At 37.0% G+C, this 21,388-nt stretch overlaps 3 protein-coding genes across 3 annotated transcripts; 2 read left to right on the forward strand and 1 right to left on the reverse strand.

Annotated features, from left to right (window-relative positions):
• Positions 1-1,059: 1,059 nt before the first annotated feature.
• LOC137838291 (uncharacterized) lies at positions 1,060-1,683 on the forward strand. Its single transcript, XM_068647541.1, has one exon. The coding sequence runs from the start codon at positions 1,060-1,062 to the stop codon at positions 1,681-1,683; it is 624 nt and encodes a 207-aa protein (XP_068503642.1).
• A 344-nt stretch (positions 1,684-2,027) lies between these two features.
• Positions 2,028-2,756, forward strand: LOC137838292 (uncharacterized). Its single transcript, XM_068647542.1, has one exon. The coding sequence runs from the start codon at positions 2,028-2,030 to the stop codon at positions 2,754-2,756; it is 729 nt and encodes a 242-aa protein (XP_068503643.1).
• Positions 2,757-7,713: 4,957 nt separating this feature from the next.
• LOC137836428 (LOB domain-containing protein 20) lies at positions 7,714-11,134 on the reverse strand. The gene is made up of 2 exons (XM_068645146.1): positions 10,725-11,134; positions 7,714-8,159 (listed from the first exon to the last, which is right to left on the reverse strand). The coding sequence occupies exons 1-2, from the start codon at positions 11,128-11,130 to the stop codon at positions 7,831-7,833; spliced, it is 735 nt and encodes a 244-aa protein (XP_068501247.1). The 5' UTR covers positions 11,131-11,134; the 3' UTR covers positions 7,714-7,830.
• Positions 11,135-21,388: the final 10,254 nt, after the last annotated feature.

The following is a 21,388-nucleotide window of genomic DNA, read 5'->3' on the forward strand; positions in this document are numbered from 1 at the left end:
AGATTGGTCAAAGCATTAAATACTGGAGCGTAAACAGTTAGAAAAACATTTAATGCTAAGTCAAAACTAAAACAGTTTTTTTGTTATGGTACCAAAACAAACAATCAGTTGTTTCCTCGAATCAATCGGTTGTTTTGGTTTTAACAGTTCAACCATTTTGAAAAACAGTTTTCAACCTTGTCTAAAAACACCTAAGTATAAAACAATCGGTTGTTTCGACAAAACAATCGGTTGTTTTTCACTTAGTTTGAAAAACACTTTTCTTTTAAAAGATTGAGAATGCCTATGCCTTGGATTCAATCTAGAGTGGATTACAAAACTCAAACTACCCCAGATCCTAACTAAGACAACTCAACAACAGCAAGCACAGCCAAGCCTTCAACATCCTTCAAAGGGTTTGGATTCTTCAAAGCTTGAACACCACTTGGTTCAACAGGAATGTCCAAGCGTACGTAGATGACATGGTGGTCACCTCCCAGCAGAGGGAGCAACACATAATTGACCTGGAAGAGCTATTCACTACGATAGCAAAGTACATGCTAAAGTTGAACCCGGAGAAGTGCGTGTTCGGAGTGGAGGCAGGGAAATTCTTGGGTTTCCTACTCACTGAACGAGAAATCGAGGCGAACTCTGAGAAGTGTGCTGCCATAATAGCTATGGGAAGCCCAATCTCAATGAAAGAAGTGCAGCAATTGACGGGGCGCATGGCCAGACCAGGGACACCCTTATTTCCAGTGCCTGAAAAGGAACAATAGGTTTGTCTGGACCCGTGAGTCTGAGGAGGCGTTCGTCAAATTGAAGGAGTACCTGGCCAGCCCTTCGGTGTTGTGCAAGCCAGAGTTAGGTATCTCACTCCTTTTATACTTCGCAGTTACAGAAAGGGCGATTAGTTCGGTCCTATAACATGAGCAAGACCAGGTACAAAGGCCAATCTATTTCGTCAGCAAGGTATTGTAGGGGCCGGAGGTGAGATACCAGGCCTTAGAAAAGGCAGCCTTAGCGGTGGTATTCTCAGCAAGAAGACTCTGCCACTACTTCCAGAGATTTACCGTGATAGTGATGACAAACCTTCCAATCCGCAAGGTTTTGCAAAAACCAGATGTGGCGGGAAGGATGGTGCGATGGGCAGTGGAACTATTTGAATTCGACATACACTACGAACTGAGAGGATCCATCAAGGGCCAGATCTATGCTGACTTCGTAGTGGAACTCTCCTCGGCAGCCACACATCAGGAAGGGGTAGATTTCAGGTGGGTACTCTCTGTATATGGTTCCTCAAACCAACAAGGTAGTGGAGCAGGTGTTATCTTAGAGGGACCGGATGGGTTGCTGATCGAGCAGGCCCTACGGTTTGCTTTCAAGGCCAGCAACAACCAGGCAGAGTATGAGACCCTGATCGCGAGAATGTTGTTGGCTAAGGAGATTGGAGCAAAGGGGTTGTTCGTAAAGAGCGATTCCTTGTTAGTTACAGGCCAGGTCACAGGGGAATACCAAGCCAAAGACCCTCAGATGGTCGCCTACCTAGAATACGTCCAGGAACTGAAGGAGTCATTCGAAGTGTTCGAGTTGGTCCATGTACCTAGAGAACAAAATGTCCGAGCTGACTTGCTTGCGAAACTCGCCAGTTCGGGCAAGGGGGGCAGGCAAAGGACGGTGATTCAAGAGACTCTGAAGACACCTTGAACTGCCACGGACAATGTGGCAGAAGTCCAACATGTTAGCACATCGGAAGGGACGAGGAGGAGTCATCGGTCGTTAACACAAGAGACGCTGAAAACACCCAGAATAAGCAGGTACTCGGTTGTTGGGGAGATAGTGTCGCAAGTTCACTAGGTCGAATCAAGAGAAACTTGGATGACGGCCTACCAGCGTTACTTGGCCATGAGATAATCCCGTTAGATCCCGCAGAAGCTCGGAAAATCAAGAAAAATTTGAGCAAGTACGCCCTGATCGATGGGAAATTATTCAGGCACAGATTCACCCATCCCATACTGGTATGCGTGGACGGTGAGCAATGCACGCGCATCATGGCAGAACTACACGAAGGGATATGCGGTAGCCACATCGGTGGCCGATCTCTCTCGTCAAAGGCCATTCGTGCAGGATATTACTGGCCAACCATGAGAGAGGATTGCACGAGATACGCCCAACGGTGCAAGAAGTGCCAACAACACACTGATTGGCACAAAGCGCCCCCAGAGGAGTTGAGATCGATATACAGCCCATGGCCATTTCTACTCAGAGGTCTAAAAAGAAGGCTGGACAAAGCCAAAGGGACCTGGGCAGAAGAAGTTCCTAGAATCGTGTGGGCCTACCACACTACCCCTCAGTCCACGACCAAGGAAACACCATTCAGCTTGGTGTACCGTTCTGACGCTATGATCCCAAGAGAAATCCAGGAGAACTCACCATGTTTCCAGAACTTCGTGGTCGAGGAGTCGAACGAGGAAAGAAAGGTGAACTTGGACCTATTGGATGAAGTGAGGGAAGAAGCAAGGATGAAAGCTAAAGCTTTGAAAAGGAGGGTGGAGTACAAGTACAACTCCAAGCTGAGACTTTGGCAGTTCCAGGTCGCTGACCTGGTGATGAGGAAGGCCCACTGGTACCAGTTAGAAAGAAAGTTATCTCCCAAGTGGACCGGTCCTTTCAGAATAACGAAGGCCCTTGGGAATGGAGCATACAACCTTGAGACATTAGAAGGCGATGTTATTCCTTGCACTTGGAACGCGACCAACCTGAAGTTTTATTTTAGTTAAATCTCGCATTTGTACATGATTAAGGGGACACTCTTTTTCCCTTGAGAGAGTTTTTTAACGAGGTCACCCGAATAAAATTTATTCAGCTAAATGTGCATTGCAATTAAACGAACCTCTCCCTTGTAGTGATAAGTCAAGAGCGGAAGTAGTATGGTCCCCCGAGTGGACCTCCCTCTTGCGTAAGTTCACCAAGTCCGAGAATAATATGGTTCGCTGAAATAAACAAACTTCTCCCTTGTAGTGATAAGTCCAGAGCGGAAGTAGTATGGTCCCCCGAGTTGACCTCCCTCTTGCGTAAGTTCTGTTAGAAAAGATGGCTTTAAACTATAGGGGGGGTGAATTGTTTAAAGGGGTTTTCGCAAACTTTTCAAAACTAGAATGAACTTATTTCAGAAACCAATTGATTAAGCAATTCAGTTAGCCAAAACAGCAAACAAAAGCTGTAGTACTAGAAAAACAATCGGTTGTTTCGTAGAAACAATTAGTTGTTTATACCAGCAAACAACAAAAAAACTGAATTTAAAGAGTTAGAGATAGAGAAATTGTACACAGTTGTTTATACTGGTTCACTCCTAACTAGAGCTACATCCAGTCTTCTCAGAAACCCTGAGGATATCCACTAAGCAATCACCACTTGATCACTTACACCACAACCAAGAGAATGACCTTGAACACCTCAAGAAACACACTCTCCTTGGCCAACACTAAGATTGCTGATCTTGAACACCTCAAGAACACACAGCCAATCTCAGCAAACACAGAAACAAATTGTTCAACAGATTACAAAGATTACACTTGTTACAGATGAATATCTGAAATCAATACAAGTAGAATCCTATTCTAGCACCTTGATCAATCACAAAATTCTTAAGCAATCTCAGTACTTTGAAAACTCTCTTAGAAAAACTTTGTCAAAAGATTCTTAATTCTTAAAACTATTTTTCTGAATATATTCAAAGATATAGTTTGTTATCAAATCTTAACAAACTTTTAAATTGCATTAAAAGATTGGTCAAAGCATTTAATGACTAGAGCGTATACAGTTAAAGCATTTAAAGCTCAGTCAAAGAAAACAGTTTTTTTGTTATGGTCCCAAAACAAACAATCGGTTGTTTCCTCGAATCAATCAGTTGTTTTTGTACTTAACAGTTTCAACTATTTGAAAACAGTTTTCAATCTTTCTCAAAACACCTAAGTATAAACAATTTTGAAAACACCTAAGTATAAACAATTTTGAAAACACCTAAGTAAAACTATTTGAAAACAGTTTTGGTACTTAACAGTTTCAACTATTTGAAAACAGTTTTCAATCTCACCGAAATAAAGGAACCTCTTCCCTTGAAGTGATACACGAAGAAACAGAGGTAGTTTGGTCTTCCTAATAAGCCCCTCTCGTGTAAGTTCACCTAGGCGAAGAATAGTATGGTTCGCTAAAACTAAAGGAACCTCCTTCCTTGAAGTAATATGAAGAGAACAGAGGTAGTTTGGCCTCCCCAATAAACCCCTCGCGTAAGCACACCAAGGCGGAAGGAGGTATGGTTTGAGTACCAAAGTTTCGTCCCTTGACTTTTGTAGCAAGGGCGAGATCAGTTATCCCCTGACTTTATATAGCAAGGGTGAAATTGAGAAAGTGTCGTTCACTTGGGGTAGAAACACCAAGGGGGGGGGGGGGGAGACATACGTATTAACTCTAAGGTCGAACAGGAATACGAGGCGAACGTGCTACCTAAAGGGCGAACCTAAACTGGAGGCGCTGTATGGAGAGCGAAGCGAATGGAGGCAACAGTTAAAAGGAATAAATACTTATAAAGTATACACACAAGAAAGTTTGGTTGTCGACAAAAACAGAATTACAAAGGGAGTCATTCTCGTGGCACGATTTGGCCGTCCACAACGCATTTGGACTCACCAAAGAGGGTAAGATCCACCTCAGGATGCGCATAGGCAAAATGAGCGACGGCGTCTTGAAACCCCTCACCGTAAGCTTCAGCGGCATCGTTAGTAAGATCCTCTCCTGTCCTTCTGAAGGATTCAATCGCCCGACCAAGGACTCGGTTTTCTCGGCCAACTCTCCTTCAACCCACCCCAGAAGGATCTCACGCTGCGTGCCCCTCTCTTCCAGATTAGCCACCTTTCCCTTCAGTTTGGCCACGAGATCTTCAAGCTGAATCGCATGCGTACGTAGAGGCAAGATCCTCGCTTCTAGTTCGACTGCCTCTAGGCCTTGTCTTGGAGGGCCTTTTTGGCGTCTTCCTCAGATTGGCGAAGGCTTGCTAGCTTTAGGTACAAGGCAGTTTCGCGATTGGCGTCCGAAGGTTTGGTTTCTCTGTCCAATACAAGGGAAACCCATATAGAAGAGAGGGGTCCCTCACCATTGAAGCTGACCCACAACTTTTTCCCTAGGTCTTTGACCTCGAAGAAATAAAGGAAGACATCTACGGACGGTGTGAGATCGAGGCTACAGCAAAGGATGGCAAAGGCCCTCACGAACGCCCAACTGTTAAGGTGCAGCTGGGTGGGGGCAAAGTTCACCTCAGTCAACAACGTGCGCTCGAAAGGGGCAAAGGGTAACCGAAACCCCAGTCTTCAGAAGAGGGTGGAATAAATGAAGTAGAAAGGGCCTTCGGGGTCGGAGGCTTCGTCAGAACATACTGGCTCCCCCTCGCGACAAGCCACCATCTGCACATACTTATCGTGATCTTTGCCAAAGACATGCGATGGATGGCAGGATTGCTTCTTCCTATAGGCTGTTATGCTCTTAAGGGTAGTAAAGGTGGACGTTTCCTCTAAAAGGTCCACCGGTGCCCAGCGGTATAAAGACTTATAGAGTGTTCTTTCGCAAATGCCAAGTGAAGGTTCGCGTAATCAAAAGTGATGAAACAGTGGGGAGAGCGTAAGGGTTAAAGTGTTTAAACAGTACACGAAGAAGTTCAAGCGCCAACACGGCTCAACCGTTGATCCCGACGCGTGTACGTTCACCAACGAGGAAATAATAAGATGTCACTTTCATGCACTATTCACACTCGTTACCCAGTGCCACGTAGGTCGCCCAACGTGACCACCATAGTCTCTTCACTGAAACAAGTTACAGCTCGAGATTGGGGGGCTTATGTCTCGACCAGTCCTCGACCATCGACCCAGAGACTGACCTCGGACATGATGCATCGATGTTTGGTAATGGAAGGGGGCCACGTGAGGTGGGCCTCATAATCACCTACTAGAGAATTGGTTAGTCTTTAATATCCACACCCTAAACCCCGATGTTGGAGATCGACCCACTAGTAAGGGAAGAAGGTCGGACATCGGTCATCAGGACATGGTAGAGAGCCACATAAGGTGAGCCCTAGAGTTTCGTTAAGATAATAGTTAAAGACAAGAGATGTGTGGAAAGCCTAAGTCACGAGGGATCCATGCACGTGGTGTGTATGATGCAACAAGGCGTAACACATGTGGATAATCCTAGGAGGTGTTAAGGCCCATTAGGGTTAGGGTCTCCAAGGAAAGCTGCATGCATGACACGTGAATACTTAGGGCACCCACGAAGAAGATGGCACTAGAGATTAGGTGCACAAGTTGGTACCTAGGCAACCACTCTGTCATTCGTTGCACTCCAGTTAAGGGAAGGTCATGTGCCAGATACGCTAAGATTCTATGAATAGTGGCACAAGGACATTCTCCAAGGAACTCTAGTCGAGGGTAACAATGCAAAGGTAAACCCTAGTTTCAACCTATATAAAGGGTGCCAAAACCCCAGTAAGGTATGCAGTTTCTAAGACTGAAGCTAATATACACACTTGGTGTTTCTTTGCCCTAATACTAACTTGAGTGTCGGAGTGCAAACGGCCGCTAGGGCACCCCTTTGTCTTTGCAGGTGAGAGGTTTCTTGATCAAGAAGGCACGTTTCTCAGGCAGGATTGAAGGGCGGCAGGCAACCACTCTGTCATTCGTTGCACTCCAGTTAAGGGAAGGTCATGTGCCATATACGCTAAGATTCTATGAATAGCGGCGCAAGAACAGTCTCCAAGGAACCCTAGTTGAGGGTAACAACGCAAAGGTAAACCCTAGTTTCAACCTATATAAAGGGTGCCAAAACTCTAGTAAGGTATGCAGTTTCTAAGACTAAAGCTAATATACACACTTGGTGTTTCTTTGCCCTAATACTGACTTAAGCGTCGGAGTGCAGACGGCCGCTAAGGCACCCCTTTGTCTTTGTAGGTGAGAGGTTTCTTGATCAAGAAGACACGTTTCTCAGGCAGGATTGAAGGGCGGCAGCAGTTGTTAGAGTCAACTGACAAAGCAAGTCAACCAGCAGGAACATGTTTTATTTATTTAAAGAGAACTTTATTAATCATAAATAAATAAATACAATAGATATAAATAATTGTGGTTGAAAAAGCACATAAATACTTAAAAATAATGGAATAAAAAAATAAATGTTTATAATTTTGAAAGGTATGATTTTTTACCGAAGTTTTGAAACTCATAATATTTAACAGAAGTTCTGAAACTTATGATAATTTATGGAGGTTATCTGAAACTCATGGTAATTAATAGGAGTTTAAAAACCTCTGTTAAATACTGAATTTATTGGGATTTAAAAAAACTCTGAAGAACATATTTCTAATAGATGGTTTGTCAAAAAAAATTACATCTTCGATTAAATGACTTAATAAAAGTTTTAATTGTTGGTAATATAAAAAAAATCCCGTTAAAACTATTTTTTCATGGAAAAAAAATTGTTAAATATTAATAAATAAATATTTCTTTTGTTACAAATTGATTGTAAATAATATATATATATATGTATAATTTCCAAAGATGTACCCTTTTTTTTCTTTTCCCAAAATGTACAATTTTTTTTTCTTTAAACAAGAAGAAATCAGAAGATAGGATGTTCCATTGCCCTTGTATTACAAAACAATAAGAAAGAAATATATATTATGGAAATTAATAGGGTTGTAATGAGACACATTACATTAATTATATATGGAAAATAGTTTAATTATATATAGAGATGAAGCAGAGAGAATATTACTACTAATCAAGCAAATCAAATAGAAAGGGAAACTCATAATTAATGGTGGCTGAAGCCTGGCTGGGTCCTGCTTTCTTCTTCTTCTTCATCTTCTTCACATTTGGACAGCCTTGTTAGTTGAAGAGGCTCTAAAGTGCTTGATGAGGGTGCTGTGTGCATTGCAAGGTCAAAGCCAGCAGGGTTATTGTTGAAGCTGCTCAAGTTCATAAGGTTGGTGGAAGCACATGAGTTGTTGGAATATGCTGGTTGTAGTGCTGCTGCATTCATGTTTGGTTGCTGTACTTGTGTGCTCTCAAGAGCACTTGCATAGGCAAATCTACTATTCATCAGCTGAGTTTGCACCATAGCTACCTCTGCTTGCATAGATGCTACCTGAATTGGACAAAACCTAGGTATTTCATGGATAAAAAATGAACAACTACTTGAATTTTTTAACCATGTTATTTACAACTCTAAAGTGATTTTAATAATTTTAGAGCATGGTATCTTTCGAAGAGTTTTTCCTCTAAAACACTTGCATAAACATATAAAATAAAATAATTTTTCTGTAATCTAAAATTAATTTTTCATAAATTAAAAAAAAATTAAGATGAGTTATATCAGACACCTTTTACAAAATTAATTTCTATAAGTTAAGTTTGCTTATAAAAAAAATATTTTTATTTTTTCTTCAAAAAATGTGTAAAAATTATGTAAACCTAGTTTTAACTATTTATTCATTATCAGGTTGCTATTTTTTGTTGTTGTTGAGAGGAGATGTAGAAAGATTTTGACACTAATGAAATGTGACCAGAGATAATGAAATAATCTCTAATTTAAAATTTTAAGGTAATAAATTGTAGTTTTTTTTTATATTTTTATTTTTGTAAATTTCTACAATATGAGACTTCATTTCATATTTAACTCCTACCTATGATATTAATTTTTTAATTGAAGGTTTACTTAAAGTTTTTCAACATTTTTGGAATGTGTGATGCAATTCAACTCTTTGCTAGTATTTTTTCTTGCAAGTTTAGTGTAGGTTGAAAATTAAGGGACAGTTATTGGGTAGGGTTATTTAGTTATGAAAACATTTTTTTTTTACTTTTAATTAGAAAATATCAACAGATATTTTTACTTTAACTTTGGGTTTCCAAAGTTTGTGCACAAAAAATGCAAGTAAAACTTTTGTGACTAGAAAATGAAAGAAAATTAGTGGGATTTTTTGTATTTGAAAAGAAAAAATACGTTTTCTTTGTTTATATTTAAAGTTTAGTGTCATAGAACAAAATTTCTGGTAATTCAAGACTTAAAAATTACAAAATATCATTTGCGATGCAACTGCCACATGAATAACATGATCTTTACCCATCCTTTAATAAAGGCACTAAAGAAACGTTTTTTCACAACTTACTTAAGAAAATATATTAATAATTTAATACATATCAACTGAAAGTAGAAAGAATTAAACTTAGTGTGACGTTATATATAATTTATTTATTGTATTGCCTATGTTCTTTTAATAAAAACAACAACTCTTTTTATGCAATAAAAATATCATATTGTCAACAACAAAAGAAACAAACGCATTTAATATGAAGAATATTTGAGAAAAGCCACAGTGAATTTTACCTGATATTCAAGAAACTAAACTTTTTCTAACATTAACAGTTTTTATGAATAAAAAAAAGTAATATCCTAAAAAATAATAAATAATTATGTTTCTTAGAAAATGAATGAATAGAATAAGCTAAAATCAGTTTTTTCTCTCCACATATTTTTGTTAATGTACAAATTTAGTTTCTATTAATACTACATTTTCATTTTCAATTTTTTAAAATTAAACAAGAAATATTAACGGGCTTTTAGTTTAATAAGTGATATGTACTATACGCAAATTAATTAGTAACCATTTATGAGCATACCAATATTTTCTAATAATACTCATTAACGGTGAAACCTAATTGCTTAATTTTAAAATATTAAAACATTATGATTTGAGTATAATACACTCATTCATTAATAATACCCCTCAAATTGCTTAATTATGTAAAACATTAACTATGTATTGTTATGACTAAAACATTAAAAATACATATTCACAAAATTATGGAGACCAAAAATTAAATTTATTCATAATAATACATACAGAAGTGTAAATCATATTTATATGGTTATTCAACTTTAAATCATATTTATAAATATATAAATATAAGTTTGTTGTTAACTTTTTACCATAATTATATACAATATATAAACATTAAACTCCAATTAGGTTAAACATTAGGATTAGTTTTAATTGATTGACATAACATTCATGTGCTGTTAAATGATGGATAGAATTATATAGGCTGTTAAATGATGGATAGAATTATATAGGAATAAATATGTTTTTGTTTATTGCGAAATTGGTTTTCATATTCCAAAGGCCAAATTTTAAATATTATGAGAATTTGTATTAACTAAACTATTAAATGAGTTTTTGTCAATTTTTTTACTCGATAAACATATTTTCAGTATAGATATATGTTAAATAATTTCATATTAACTACTGACTAAACTTGATATTATGATATTATAATATTATAATATAGTGTATATTGAAAATTCGTTTGTTAAAAAAAATTGGATAAAAATCCATTTCAATATTTTTTTATTATAAATATTTAAAATATTTAAAGTTTGGATTATGAATAAAAATATATAAAGTTTTATAGTATAAAGATGAAAAATATATTTAATTCAATTATAATTATATGTGATTGTATAGATGGTGTTAGCAATAAGTTTTCTTTTAAATATTTTTATTTAGTTAAGTTTATTGTAAACTATAAAATAATTATAAAATAATTAGAGACTTGATAATGTGGGATTCACAAAATTTTATATAGCTTTTAATAAGTTTTAATGAATATTAAAATTTGTCATGATTTGTTGACATTAAAAAAGAAAACCTACCTGTTGTTGGAGAGAAAGGATGGTGGAGACACAACCGTAAACAGGATCAGACAGCCTTGCCTGAGCCTCATAGGATATGGTCGTAGCCGCTTCATGGCGGCGGTTGGCCGGAATGTTGGACAGGAGCTTTGACACATTGCTAGCCCCAAACACCTTGTGCACAGCTGCAAACTTGGCTGCACCTTGGTCAGTGCCAAAGTGGGGTGCAAAGATGCAGCCTCCAATGCACTTCCTCCTCAAGAACTTGCAAGCCCCACACGGCGTTGCAGGCGAAGTTCCCAGCATTGGTTCATCTTGTGTTTGTGTTGCCATGGCACGTCTGAAACCAGGTCCTCTGCGTCTGCTTCCTGATCCAGCACTGTGATCGCCACCATTAGTATTAAGATCATGTGGCTCTGACATTCTGATAGCTAATGATGAGATTGAGTATTATGGTGTCAGAGAGTGAAAGGGAAAGGGGTGATGTTGATGCTTATATGGGGTGTTGTGGAGTTGCAGGGGAAGTGCACGTTGGTGTTGTGAGAGGGTTGGCAAGGCGAGTGTGGTTTGAGAAAGAAGACGTTTGAGGTTGGTGAGGGAGTATGTGAGGGACCACGTGCATGTGATGAAAATGTTGTTACTGTTTGCATGTTTGTTAGATTTATGTTTATAATATTGAGGTTGGGATGAAAGAGTAGCTGTATGAAGCTTTAAAAGGTTGTCTTTACGGGGAAACGCACAAGAACTACGCAGTCTTTGTTGCTCTTCGCGTGTGGGGTGGTAGAACCAAAACTGCATGCTTCTCGTGGCTACAAACTCATTCAAGATTATCTTCTTTTTTTTCTAATAAAAATATTTTTCTTTTCATCTTATTACAAGCAATAGAATAGAAAGTTAAATGGAAGAGCTTTTGAAAATGGTTAGGCTTCTTACTTATGGAAAATGAGAAGAAGAAAATAAAAAAAAAATAGTATTGGTTAAATAAATGTAAAATTCACGTAAAATAATATTAAAAAAGAATAAAATAATATTAATTAAGTTGTGTCGATACAAGTAATATAAAATGAAACAGTAAATTTATATGATAAGATAGATTTTACGGCAGTTAAAGATTTTAGAAAATTTAGAAGTTAATTTAAACTCATTTTATGTGGATGGAAATTTAGTCCAAAAAATAAATTCTTTTGTTTAGCGTGGATATTACCAATGGTTAGTTATTGTATGGAAAAAGATAAATATAAGAGTGTGGTGTTGTATGGAATAATTCTATGGTTTTTAGTAATGTAATTTTATTGTTGTCGATTATATATGTTGTGATTTTGTTATTAGTGAAATGTGATTTAAAGTAATGTAATTAAAAAATATTTATATGATATCATTTTAATGAAATAATGTGTACAATGATATTCTTATATAATACTTATGAGATATAATTTCAATTGAATAGTAAGACATTTTATAGTATGTATACATAAAATATTATTTGATGAGTTGAGAAGAACTTCGCATAAGCTTAAAAACTTAAAATGTAGTCTAAGTAACTATATTCTTCTCTTTGATAAAAATATATGATAAATATAAAAATACACCGTTGTTTAATTGTCATAGAAGAATATGTAATTATTTATTTCATTTGATTCTTAGAAGAATAACAAATGATAAAATTGTTTTAAACCAAGTTGTTGTTAAAAAATGTTAAAAAGAACTCTTTAATAGATAAAATACGTACTTATACTGATATTATTATTATTATAATTATATAATCTATATTCAAGAGTACTTTAATAATCCTGTATTTTGATTTATTTTCAAGAATACTTTGTAGATGAATCAAATACAACTTAGAAATCTTCACTTGTCATGGGAGCAAGGGTCTCTAGGGTATCTTAAGAGGACATATACGACCTTCCTTAAGTCACAAAACTCCACCATAGTTAAGGTTGCTTAACTAGGATTATGACAGCTTAAGAAACAAGCTACCCTCACTCTCTTCATCTATGAATACCTCATGTATTCAGATTTGTAATTAATGAATGAAGTATTCAAATTTTGAAACTCATTCTCTCCCAAATCTCCCTTGCTAGAGAGCCTTCTAGGCCTAGTAAAATCCTAAGAAAGTTTGTCACACCTCTTTCTTCTTCATAGCACCTCAAACTCTCTCGAAACCTCACCATTTTCTCACCCTTTTGTTGCAACTCTCCAATCAATTCTACTGCCACTCCACGACTTCATCCAACCACAAGCTTGGATTGCATCAAGAACTCAAGCTGAAATAGAAAAAATAATTGGAAAAACATAGTTGGATGGAGATTTTCCCTTGGATCTTGGTGTGCTCACCTGATGAAATCCAAGGAGATGGATTGGAGAATTCATGGAGTGGTAGGGGAATGGTTGAAGTTTTGTACCAAGATTGAGAGTGAATTGGTGAGGTTTGAGAGTGATTTAGGTGCTAAGAGGTGATCCCAAATTTCTAGGGTTTTCACTAAGTCTAAAAGTGATGGAGGACCATTCAAAGCCACCATACACAAGAATAAAAGATAGATGAATTGTCTATAGTAAAAATAACTTGTATAGAATCCATGTCTTTACTTTCCTTTAGAAGAGTATTTTATAGATGAAATATGGATATTCTAGAAACCCTAACTTGTCACAAAAGTAAGGGCTTCTGGAACACCTTAGAAGAGTGCCTACGGCTTCCTTAAGCTACCATACTCACCATAGTTAAGTCTACTTAACTAGAGTTAAGGTAGCTTAATGAGTAATCTACCTTCATCTATAAAACCCCCAAAATCCACCCATGTATTCAAATTTGCATATTATTGAATGAAGTATTCATAATTGAAGTTCATTCTCTTCCAAATCTCTCTTGCTAGTGAGCCTTTTTGGCCTAGTGAACTTAGGAAGGTTGGCCAAACCTCCTTCCTCTTCATTGCACCATCAAACCTCCAAAACCCTTGCACCTCTCATCCATTCGGTGCCATCATCTTCACTTCATTTTGTTGCATCTCCATTCATTCCTCCAACCAAGATCTTGGACTACACCATATGGATCAGAGCATACTAATGGTCCTTTGGCCAAGCTAAGTCATCTTTCACAATTTTTTTTCTATCCAATCTTGTTCATCACGATTCATGCTTGTCTTGGTTATTTCTTCCAACTTTTGTTTTGTTTTCCACCATTTATATTCGTTGTCCATCGATTATATTCAGTCTCCACTATATCCAAACACTTTTTCGCTGATCATTTTCCGTGAGACCCTCATCAAATACCTTCCTTGGCCATCCACTGCACAACCTCCAGTTTTGTTCTGTTTGTTCTTCAATTTTTGCTTGTTCTTGATGTTTTTTTTGCATTGGTCCATTTATATTCCTCTCCCAAGGTTTTTCTTTGTTTTCACCATTTGAAAAAACTTTTCCACCAATCAAATTCAATGCACCTTGCTTCATACAATTCCTGGTGAGTTCTACTACCTCTCCTTGTTGTTCTTCACTTGTTCTTGCTTTTTTTTTTTTTTCATTTGATCGGATTTAATTATGTTTTTGTGGGCATTTAAGTGTTATCTTCTGTTTGTTCCTTTTACATGTCACTTGTCACGTCCCAATTTGGCTTGATTTTCTCTAATTGGTCTTTTGTTGTTGTATGCAATCCCTAAGTGCACATAAACTGTTTGCTTAATGTCTTACATCTATTTTGCCTAAGTCTTTCATTTGGTTTGTATTGTGTTGCCTAGTCTAGAGTATCCTAACTTGCTATTATTTCATTGGTGAGTTTTGCGCATCTTGTTTTCCCTATTTCTTGAAGTTTTGTCCATTGTTCTTTCTTCCATCAGGCTTCTGTTCAATTTCTAGAAATTTATGCTTTACACTTAGTTTGCAAAATTTATCTTATCATAGTTCGTCTTCAAATCTTATGAAATTTTTTGTGTGTTATCATCAATATGTTAACACTGATCAGTAAAAAGAGGCACGTCCTAATTTCACCTACAAAAAGAAGTTATAATTTTCAAAAGCCAGAACATTTTCTATTGTTTGACACACTAATTCAGTACTAGTGGTGCTCTCAGTATAAAAATTTCTGCACCTAATTCCTTTGGTGTTTTCGCCTAAAATTTTTACCATATCTTGTTTCATATGTTAAAAATTTCTAGTTGAAATTTCAACTTCAAATGTAAGAATATTATGTGGCACGTCACGATTATTTATCTTATTAATTGATCAATTACCATAATTATTCTATTATATTATTGGTAATTACTTGATGGACGTAATTACTCTTACCATAAATAATTAGGGTTTCCCCTTGGGTGTATTATAAATAGAGATTACCAGACAATTAAAGAGATACCCTCATATTCTAACATCACACGGTCGAAACTCATTCCCTAAAGGGATTTTCGACCCTCTCATCTCTTTGTCTCTTTACTTACATAATTCCATTCTAAGCGATACACTCTAAAGGGGAGCCCGATCAAGATCATGTCTTCGTCCCTCAGCCATACGATCACGGGTCTACCAGGTATTATTTAATCATTATTCTTGTTTCATTATATGATTGAGAAATCCTAATCCAACATGTGGTATCAGAGCGTTTATGTTGCTTAATCGATTCTTCTTTCGTTTTCCCTAAATTTGGAAGAAACGAGGATTTTGATTCAACCTATTGATTTTCGATGTTTTTATTTTGGTATATTATTGAACCACTTATTCTTGAAAATCCACCTTGATATCATAAAATAAATTTTAATTTTTTCGAGATCCATAAAAAATTTAATATGAATGTTATGTGTTCTTCATAATTTTCGTGAGTATTCCCTTATTTGGAATGGAATTGATTTTGATTCTATGTTCATCATCATTATTTGTTGTTCATATAATTTTCATGAGTATTACCTTAATTAGGAATGGATTTGATTTGATATCTTAGTCTCCAAGTTTTTCCTTATTTAGGATAGTATATTCTTGCCTTATTAATTTTCGGGTATTATTATTATTATTATTATTATTATTATTATTATTACTATTTTCGAAAATAGCAGTCGTGTCAAACTTGGAAACATATCAATCTAATTAAAATTTTGAAGTCCAAATATAAAATCAAATCCCTAATATTCCGCTACTCACCTTATCGGGTTTACGAGTAACATATTTACGCGTTTCCTTTTATTTATCAAATTAAATATGGTAAATCTCATGATACCGTAATTATGTTTAAAAAAAATAAAAAATAAAAAATACTTATTTTGTTAAACTCTTAAAAAAAAATATTAAGTTTGACAAAATTAAAATTAAAATTTTTGCTTAAACTTAATAACAGGAGTCTCCCTTCTGTCCAACGATGATGGGTTATGTCTTGTTATTTGAGTCTAATTAAGCACCTTCACTTACTTGTGAGTACACTTAATTATTAAATATTCACATGACATTTTCCTAAAAACACAATATTTCTATTATGTCCAACGATGTTTGATGCACTTGTGTTTTGCAAACTTAATATGTGCATAAGCTTAAATGTTCACTTTTGTCCAAAGATGATGTGTCACATTCTTATTGCACATACCTTACTTATAATTGTTCATTATGCTTAAATAATTGGTAATTAACCAAAGTGAAAGCTGATTGTTTAAGTAGAACCTAATCTAGTCTATTATTTTGATGTTATAATAGATTTTATCATAGCTTCATTATCATAATGGTTCTTACTTATGCCTGCTTTAGATCTAAGTTTCCCTATGTCACTCTAACTTTTTCCTTAGCCTAAGTATCTTAATTCGTCGTCTAACTAGCCCTTAATATGGGAATTGAGACCTTGACTGGTGAAAAACATTCTTCTTGGAAAGATTCCTTGATGCTGACTCTTGGGATGCTGGATTTTGATCATGCACTAATTGAAGCTGCTCCTCTTGCCCTCACTGATAAGAGCACTCCTGAAGATAAGATGGCTTATGAGAAATGACAAAGGAGTAACAAGATGTGTCTTATGCTTATCAAGAATTCCATCAGCCCAATCATCAGAGGAGGCATTCCTGATTCACCTAACGCTAAGGCTTATCTAGCTTCTGTGGAGGAACAATTTCAAGGAATCTCTAAGGCGCATGCTAGTACTCTTATCTTGAAGTTGGTGACTACAAAATATGACGGGCGCACCGGCATTCGCGAGCACATCCTAATGATGAGCGACATGGCCCGTAAACTTAAGGGATTAGCCATGGAGATCAGTGAAGGTTTCCTAGTCCACTTCATTATGACTTCTCTTCCTTCTGCGTTTGAAGCCTTCAAAGTCAACTATAATACTCAGAAGGACAAATGGTCCATGAGTGAGTTGATTGCTATGACTGTTCAAGAAGAAGAGCGCCTGAAGCTGGAGAAACCAGATGTTGCTTACCTCGTGGCTGCTGAATCGAAGAAGCGGAAGGGCAAATTCCCTAAAAAGGAATCTAATAAGGTCCCTAAAACTGATGCAAGTGCACCCTCCAACTCTAACAAATCCACTAGCAAGTCCTACTGCAAGTTCTGCCACAAGGTAGGACATAAGCAGTCTGAGTGCTCAAGCTTTAAGGAGTGGCTGTCTAAGAAAGGTAATCATCTAAATATGATAATTGAGTCCTTTAATTTAAATGTTCCAACTAATACTTGGTGGTTTGACTCTGGGTTTATGGTTCATGTGACCAATTCAATCCAGGGATTCCTTACAATCCAGAAGCTGGAAAGAAACCAAAGAACAATTAAGATGGGGAATGGACAAGAACTATTTGTCGAAGCTGTGGGAACCTTAGAATTACTTATGAAAACTGGAAAATGTATTAAACTTTATGATACCTTATATATTCCCGAGATTACTCAGAATCTTGTATCAGGACCAAAGTTAGACATTGATGGTTTTTATGTTTCCCATGGTCATGGCAAACTTACTATTTCTTTAAATTCTCAATTGTTTGGTACTGGTTTTCTGGATAACGGTCTCTATAAGTTAGAACTAGATGATAGCTTCTCCAAATCTTTGTTATCATATAATATTAATGAGAACTTAACAAAGACTAAGAGAAAACGAGACTTAGAAACTTCATCCATGTTGTGGAATCAACGTTTAGGCCACATTTCACGAGATCGCTTATCTCGACTTGTGAAGGATGAAGTCTTACCATCTCTCGATTTCACTGATTTTGGAACATGTGTCAAATGCCTCAAAGGAAAAATGACATCCACAACTAAGAAAGGTGCCACTAGGAGTTCAAAATTATTAGAACTTATTCATACTGACATTAGTGGCCCTTACAGCATCGTTGGAATAACAGGACATAATTCATTTATCACTTTTATAGATGATTATTCTTGTTACAAGTACTTGTATCTCATTAAGAAAAAATCTGAATCACTTACAACTTTTAAAGATTATAAAACTGAAGTTGAAAAACAACTTGATCTTCAAATAAAAGTTGTGCGATCAGATAGAGGAGGTGAATACTATGGTAGACATACTGATTTGGGATAAGCCCCTGGTCCCATTTTATGAGTTTTGTAAAAGTCAGGGGATTGTGAACCAATACTGATGGAGATCAAGCTCAAAAGGACATGGAGGCCAATCATCAAGCTCAAGAAGAGGTGGAGGCACAAATGGAGGACGCCCATGGAGGTCAAAGTCCACCTCAAAGGATTACAAGAAGCATGTTCAAAGCTTTGGGAGCTAGAAGACATTTATTTTCTTTTTTTGTAATTTCTTTAGTTGAAGGTGCTTAGAGGGATACATTAGAAACCTCTTTTGTTTTAGCATCTTGTAGGCTTTAGTTAGGAGCTTTAGGGGGGGGGGGTGTATTAGTAGATAGGTGTAGAAGTAGAATAGGAGGTGCCAAAGTGAAGGAAAGGGTCACACCTTCCTCATGCATAGAATAGGCGCCGGTTCTAGAATGATTTGGGAGGGAATTTTGAATTCTTTTAGCTTTCATTTTCAGCACCTTAGGCTATAAATAGAGGTGCTCTCTTTGTAAAATTCAGATTGGAATTAATCTAAGAAAACTCTACTCAAATTTTGAGTGACCGTTGGAGAGCTTTTGGAGCCTTCTTCTCTAGTCTTATCTTGATGGATCAATGGAGTCCTCAAGTGGCGGCATCACTCTCATCTAGGAGCTTTCCACACTTCTAGTGGCGAGATCATCCATCCTCCTTCCATCTTCATGAGCATTCTCTTCTCCTTCCTTTCTTCTTCTTCAATTGTTCATGTTGCTTTGTGTTCTTGAGTTTTTCAGTTTCGGTTTTTCTATTTTCCAGCACTATGTTCTGTTTTGTTTTTAATTCTGTTCGGTTCTTATGTTTAGTTGTTTAATTCTGTTCGGTCATTCCAGCTTTCATTCTCTTTGTTGATTCAATTTGACAATATTTGGTTCATCCAAATGAGTTTGGGATTTGGTACTAGTTTTTGGTGAGTTCTTGTCTTAGAACCAATGATCCAACTCTAAGAAAAGTGCCTCTATATTTTCCAGCTCAAGGTGATTCCTAAGAATGTCAAGAATCTTGTTCTATGTGGCTAGTGGAATCACATCATGTGGTATCATGAGTCTTAGGTTCTTCTTGTTTAATTGTTGAGTTGTATGCACTTTAATTTCAAGAGCTCTTTAATTTTCTTGCAATTTAAGTTTCTGTTTTAGAATTTTACTTGAGTATTCTTGCTGTTTTTCTTTTACACCAAGTGCTTGTGAAAAGGTTTATGGCACTCATTCTTCTTATGAGCATGGTTACTCTTTTGGAATGGCATTATCCTTCCTAGAGTTTACCTTAAGCTTCCTTTCACTTGTTGTTAAAATTTGTGATGTGTCTTTTAATTTTGTAATCATGTCAAGTTTTGTCTTAGTCAATAGAGTTCCTTCCAAATCTGTCTCTAAAAGTCCTTATGAACTTTGGACTGGAAGGAAACCGAGTCTTAGATATATGAAAGTATGGGGCTGCCTTGCTGAAGCTAAAGTTTATAACCCTTTCTTAAAGAAGCTTGACATGAAAACAGTAACTTGTCACTTCATCGGGTATCCCGATCACTCAAAGGGTTATAGATTTTATTGTCCTTCCCACGTCACCCGCATTGTAGAAACCAAGCATGCTCATTTCCTAGAGGATTTCAAGATCAGTGGGAGCAGTGACAATCCTTACTTGGATTTACTATAAGTACAAGAGGCGGGGGGGGGGGGGGGGGGGGGGGAGAGATCTACATCGACTACTAATTTGCCTCTGATCACTCCTCTTGTACCCACTCCGCGCGTCACTGCACCACCTACTCCATGTTCAGAACCTGATGCTACTCTAAATCCATCCGAGAATGAAGGCACCCTGAACGACAAACATCAGTACAATGCAGAACCCGCTAATCAGCTCAGGAGGTCATCTAGAACTAAAACTGCTACAGATTTTGATGATTATGTAACTTACCTGACTGAAGCAGAAATGGATGCCGGAAGGTATACTGATCCTACCTCTTACAATGAAGCCATTACTAGTGACCAGTCTTCTGAATGGAATAATGCCATGCTCGATGAGCTTGACTCCATGAAGAAAAACAATGTTTGGGATCTAGTAGAATTACCCGACGGAGTAAAACCCGTAGGATCTAAATGGGTGTTCAAAACCAAGCTAGATCTGAATGGAAACATTGAACGCTTCAAAACAAGATTGGTTGCAAAAGGGTTCACTCAGAAAGAGGGAATTGATTATCAAGAGACCTTTTCACCTGTCTCTCGAAAAGATTCCTTAAGGATCGTAATGGCCCTCGTAGCTCACTTTGATCTAGAGCTACATCAGATGGACGTCAAGACCGCTTTCCTTAACGGCGACTTGTATGAGACGTGTACATGCAACAACCGGAAGGTTTTAAACTTGAAGGTCAAGAACACTTAGTCTGCAAGCTGAAGAAATCCATTTACGGGCTGAAGCAAGCCTCACGACAGTGGTACATAAAGTTTGATGAAGTCATGAAGAAACAAGGTTTTCTTAAGAATCAAGTGGATCAATGCACCTACCTCAAGATGAGTGGGAGCAACTTTACTATACTTGTCCTTTACGTAGATGACATTCTATTGACAAGTAATAGTATAAACATGTTGCATGAGTCAAAGCGCATACTTTCGCATAATTTTGACATGAAGGATCTCGGAGAGGCCGCTTATGTTATTGGCATTGAAATATATCGAGATAGAGCTAAGGGGATTTTGGGATTATCCCAAAGGGCCTACCTTGACCGTGTCCTCACTCGTTATAACATGCAGCATTACTCTCCTTCTATGGCTCCAGTAATTAAGGGAGATTTTTTCGGTTCTTTTCAATGTACGAAAACATAGGCTGAAAAAGAGCAAATGGCGATGATATCTTATGCATCTGTAGTTGGAAGCATTATGTATGCTCAAGTCTGTACTCGTCCGGATATCGCGTACATTGCTGGAATGCTAGGCCGGTATTAATCTAATCCTGGTCTAGATCACTGGAAAGCAGCTAAGAAAGTACTTCGATATCTACAAGGCACAAAAGACTATAAATTGACCTATAGAAGAAGTGACAGTTTAGAAGTGGTGGGTTATTCTGACTTTGATTTCGCAAAATCCAAAGATGACAAGAAATCCACTTTTGGGTATATCTTTATGTTAGCAGGCGGGCCTATCTCATGGAAGAGTCATAAGCAGCAATTAACAACAACCTCAACAATGAT

The sequence above is a fragment of the Phaseolus vulgaris genome, chromosome 4, assembly GCF_000499845.2.
Source record: "Phaseolus vulgaris cultivar G19833 chromosome 4, P. vulgaris v2.0, whole genome shotgun sequence".
In the NCBI taxonomy this organism is placed as follows: Eukaryota; Viridiplantae; Streptophyta; class Magnoliopsida; order Fabales; family Fabaceae; genus Phaseolus; species Phaseolus vulgaris.